The 5,226-nt window shown below is 39.8% G+C and overlaps 1 protein-coding gene across 1 annotated transcript; it reads left to right on the top strand.

Annotated features, from left to right (window-relative positions):
- Positions 1-1,030: 1,030 nt before the first annotated feature.
- On the top strand, positions 1,031-2,269 carry LOC123543739 (uncharacterized). Its single transcript, XM_053535310.1, has 2 exons — positions 1,031-1,626; positions 1,767-2,269. The coding sequence occupies exons 1-2, from the start codon at positions 1,302-1,304 to the stop codon at positions 2,267-2,269; spliced, it is 828 nt and encodes a 275-aa protein (XP_053391285.1). The 5' UTR covers positions 1,031-1,301.
- The last annotated feature ends 2,957 nt before the right edge of the window (positions 2,270-5,226 follow it).

A 5,226-nucleotide genomic window follows, 5' to 3' on the forward strand; every position in this document is an offset into this window, starting at 1 on the left:
AAATATACCTGTCATGATAGTATAGCGTGACAGCAAAGAAAAACATTTCACAAAATAGTTAAATCCAAAATGTGGCATAAATAGCGTGTTTGATTGAAAAAAAATGAACTAAAAATGCGTCAAGAAGTTAAAAAGTTCTATTTCGTCAAATAGTACAAAATCTGGTTTCCCGTTCTTATGATATATATTAATGGAATTTCTTGAGGATCAAAACAAGCTTTACCTAATTTTGTTCGTAAGAATTGACCTGGCACTCATTAATCTTCGCCAATATTTCCGTGCGTTTCCGTTATTTTACGCTATATTTGTCCAAAACGAAATCGGCTTTGCTGGTGTCTGGTCCCAGGTGTATGGCTAGGAAAAGTTAGGTGAGGTTAGGTGAGGTTAGGGTTAGGGCTTGTCTGTTTTACAAACTTAAGGCTACTGACTGATCAGCATTGAGCATTGAGCAAATTGCTGTGACAGTCAGTCTTAAAATACAACAAGGCAAATATTCAAGTTGGTGTACTTTTATTGCGGTTAGGCATGCCAATTGCTGCGTAAATTTCTCTAAAACTGGTCGCATTTCTTCGTGGTGTTTGATGAAACACGAACGGTGGCATAGGTCTGTAATGTTTTTTACAATCAACGTCTCTGATGAACCTGTCTGTTATTCCATGATCAACAAATGAGAACATGAACAGCCCATTGCACACTAGCCAGTACACCTTCTCGCTATTTACCATAAAGTTAAGGAATTCACTTCTCCAAGATTGAACAGCATAGTAGTCCAGTAATACCATTAGCAATCGGGTATCATACGTTGATACAATGATTTCGAAGTTCATTGCCGGATCTGACAAGTCCGCCAGAAAAAGCATATGTGAAAGTCCCGTGTCATATTCTTGGAGGAAGCTATACATTTGTTCCTCAATGTATCTCTCGTGGCATTCACTGAGCAACAGTGTCTTTTCTGTCTTGTCGTACATGTCTTCGTCGTGATGTGATAACAGCATGTCCAGAGTTTGAGACCTCTGTCTCAGTGTTTCGATGCTGATGATATTCGCAAGCATCTTGTAGAATCGATGAGTTGTAGGAAAGTTTGTATGCGTGTTTACGGTATGATAACATTCGACAGAATAAAGCTCAAGTGTCGATTTCCTCGGTACTGCACCAAAAAATAACTTTTTTCAATCAATCTGCTTTCTGATTGGTGAATACAAAGTAGGCGTGGTTTAAATGCGACATTCTTATTGGTTAAAACAATATTTTCTAGAGATAGTGTGCGCGGATGGTTTTAACTCTCATTCTGTATCAGAAAGATGAACAGAGCAGCCGCAAATTTACTTAGCTCATTCATGACGAAGAGCCGTCAACAAGCAATGGAAACATTTGTTGTATACAAACGAAGAGGCCTTATTAGAAGAGCTCAGAACTTGATCGAAAACATCGATAACGTCGTTACTTGCATCAACTTGGATCGCGGACGAGATCCTTCCTTGTTCAAGAGTAGCATGTCGGCGCTATCCAAACTGAACTTGTGGGAAAACGAGATCAGAGAGGCAACGAATGACAAAGATATGCCGGACATCATATCGGCTGCGAGGTTTCTCTTGGAGAACCAAGGCTTGCTGATGGATGAAATTGGTGAGTTGACACTTTCAAATTGAACTAGATATTTGTACTTGTTTTGTTTTAGCTGATAGTGATTGACTTTTTTGAAATAACCATGTAACATTTTTAGATATGGTTTAACTGAAATTCGTGTTTTTTCTTATTTGTTTCAGACAATAGTGACAGAGCAAAGAGACAGTTGCTTCCGACAGATATCATCGCAATAGATAGTGATGAAGAAGAAGAAGATGATGATGATGATGATCTACCAGATATAATTAGTCCGACTTTAATGAGAACACCTACGTGTACTTTGAAGTCAAAACGTCCCGTAAAAGGCATCAAAGGACTGCATAGGCTGAAACCGTACTCAAGGCCTACATCAACGGTTACAAGTGCAAGCAGCACAAGCAGTACATTGTCAGAAACGGTTTGGGAAAAGAGAGAAAATGAGATGCTGGTGGCTCATCAGAGAGAACTTTCTAAAGCTAAGCAAGAGGCAAGAGACGAACTGTTATTATGTATAATATGTCTATCAGCCGAGAAAGATCACACACTAGTTCCTTGCGGACACACCTTTTGCAAAGACTGTTCACATAAGAGTAAAGCTAAGGGAAAGTGCTTCTTTTGCATGGCAAAAGTAAAATCGTGTGTGAAAATGAGGTTAACAGACTAAAGGACTGACAGATGCTATTCCTTCTTGTCTTATCATGATGGCAATAAAATGCTAACATATTACTTTGCTTTGTTTTTACTACATCTGAAATCAGGTTTAACCACTACTCCCTGCACTTATCATGATACTACTCAAACTTGAGACTTATAATTTGATCTCAGAGTAGACAATTGACCATCAGTTTGAAATACAAATGTATTCATCTATTTTCATTAACAGTATACTAGCATATAGTAAAAAGTCACTATGATTTCTCTCTTTAGCAATTAGTGACAACATACCTTATGAAAAACCAACTGCAATTATCAGTTGATGTTGGATATTTGTATGCTTTAAACAAAGGACTCGTTTGTACAAAGTCGCTGTTTTGTCAATAGTAAAAGACGAGCCTTTTATACGAATACATTCAAAAATGATCATTGCTTTTGCTTTATAATTATATCAAGTCTATTACGAAATAGTTGGTCATAATTAAGCATCTAGGCTCTTCGGCATGTAAAAATATTGTGTCCTAATTACAAGCATGAATTGACATTTCGTTTTCAAAATGTAAGCTAATCAGACATCGGCCTGAGGTATCAGCCGACGTATTCGTTCAGCATTGCAACATCGCATTTAGAAAAATAAGCAGTACCAAATTCCTTTGACTCTGCGTTTGTCCAGACTTGTCACTGGCATGTTTCGAGACCACTGTGACATAAGAGAAACTCTTGATCACAGGGTTTCGAAAGATGGTCGCATTAAAAGAAATTTGGGATAGAGTGCCAAATGATAGAAGAAACCGAGAGAAGAAGTATTTTGAATTTTGAATGATCAGTATCTCCACAAGACATTGTCATGCCAGTCCCCGAACACTTACCGCAACGCCCGGACGGCAAGGCTATTCAAAGGTGTATGCGGGCGTCTCAGTAGAGAAGCGTCGCCCTTCCAATGAACGTGGCACTGGCATGTTATATCTTGCAGACAATCATTGCAATGACGGGCAAACTAATTCCCCGCACCGGCTTCATTGCCTACCAAGTGCGGAGTCGGGCCGAAGCCAGCATTGACAGTTTACCCGCGCCGATCTATTGAAGTCAATATGAATGAGAACTTTCGGTTGCCGTTCGGTCCATTAGTGTTTTTGATTTTGATTGTTTGAAATAAGATAAAGAGATTTCTGTTTGCCAAAGTTTCGAAATTTCAACATGACATACACCAGAGTCGGGCTTAAAAATTAAGTTTTTTGTACTAGGATGGCGTTGCAAGCTTGTCATAAGTAGGCACCCTTTGGCATACAGAGCTGGTTTGTATACCCGATCTAGCAATCTTAGCGGACATCAAAAGACCAGATCCTGTCACTAGACGGGGAGATTCCTACTTTACCAAGCTTGTAACGCCTCGTGATGGCCAAAGGCGGTTCCTTATGCTACTGCACATCACCCTACCATAGCATAAAGTTGGTCTAACGACACCTCCATACCTTTGGCTGTCCTTTTTTGTTTTGCCTAAACTTAGCCCAACTCTAGCGATATCGGTTGCCGTTCGGTCCATTAGCATTAGTAATTTTGAATTTTGTTTTTTTGAAGAGCAAGAGAAGAGAGGAAAAGGTTGCATCGTTTTATGTGCAGCTGCTAAATGTCAAATAAGCTGTACACTTGATACAACATTGAATTTGAAGCTTTGATTTTTTTCAATTACAAGTAAGATCTTATGTTTGCCAAAGTTCATAAATTTTGATGTCACTTGTGTTATCATGTAGCAGTGTGAGCAAGCCAAGAGTCGTTTTCTTAAATTAAGCTAAACAAGTAAGGATACGAAAACGCCCCTTGCCGTACTCCACCACCAATGATAAAAGTGACAAAGCCCTGTGAAGAGAAACACATTCAATAGCTACAATAAGTTGTGCACAACTTTAGGACTTAACAACTTACATCTAAGACATAACTATCATATCTAAACATCTTAACACTATTCTTATACTAAGGTTGCAAAGTTCCCGTCGCTCTCGTTTCAAACAACTTGTCATTGCTCCTAACATGCAAAAAAGATGAAGTAAAAATGTGGTTCGTTAATTGCCTATCGCATTTTCTGGCGATCTGCAAAAGCACTGAACGATCAACAGGTGACCATGTCTACCGTCAATATCGGAAAGCAGCATCAACATGATGCAAGACTCAAACAGTAGACACTCAGACGACCTCGAGAGTAAGTATATCATCTCGAGTGTCATTTCAATCAACTGAGAATTCCAGCTGTGTTAAGCTGGAAAGATATTGGTCGGGATGACGGGGACAGGAGCTCAACCGTCTTTCCATTTTCGGTATATCGAGTCTCCTCGCCCTAACCCAACTACGCCGAACACTGGACATTCTCAATTGATCGAAACCCCGGATCAAGTTCTAGCCGAACCAAGACTTGGCATCGCTATGCCAATGTGCGTTGCCAGTCTTATGACCTAACCAAGTCCTAACATATGCATTTCGAGAGCGACGCGACTTTGCCATAGTACTCACCCCAGGCATTCTTCATCTGTCTTGTACTGCACATACCACGAATAACACTTTCAAATCCACACTTGAACATTTTTAACACAAGAAAAAATTAAAAAAACTGACGCGGAAACACCTTGAAATTTTGGTGAAATCCGCCCGGCCAACTGAACAACTGAGCTTGTGCAGCCGCTTTTAAAGGCTCGCCTGCCGAAAAATAACTAACTGTGACGTCACGAACGATTTGATTGGCTGATAGCTTTAAAATTTGTTTTGTCCCACAGGACGAGTCTACACAAAAAGTAACTAGCCAATCAGCGTCGAGCATTTTTCCTCAAGTTTTAAGTGGTCACATGACCAATTGTGTAGCCGTAGAGAGTGGACGTGTTTTTGCATTGCTCTCGCTAGCTGTGTGACAACATGAAATGGTTTGATCTGGCAAAGATTGACATAGTCCTAGGTTCCAAAGTATGTTCACAGTACTTG

The sequence above is a fragment of the Mercenaria mercenaria genome, unplaced genomic scaffold (assembly GCF_021730395.1).
Source record: "Mercenaria mercenaria strain notata unplaced genomic scaffold, MADL_Memer_1 contig_4701, whole genome shotgun sequence".
Taxonomy (NCBI): domain Eukaryota; kingdom Metazoa; phylum Mollusca; class Bivalvia; order Venerida; family Veneridae; genus Mercenaria; species Mercenaria mercenaria.

Coding starts and splice junctions, on each gene's coding strand:
- LOC123543739 (XM_053535310.1), top strand. CDS start 1,302: ATGAACAGAGCAGCCGCAAATTTACTTAGCTCATTCATGACGAAGAGC. Junction 1,627..1,766: donor CTTGCTGATGGATGAAATTG/GTGAGTTGACAC, acceptor TATTTGTTTCAG/ACAATAGTGACAGAGCAAAG.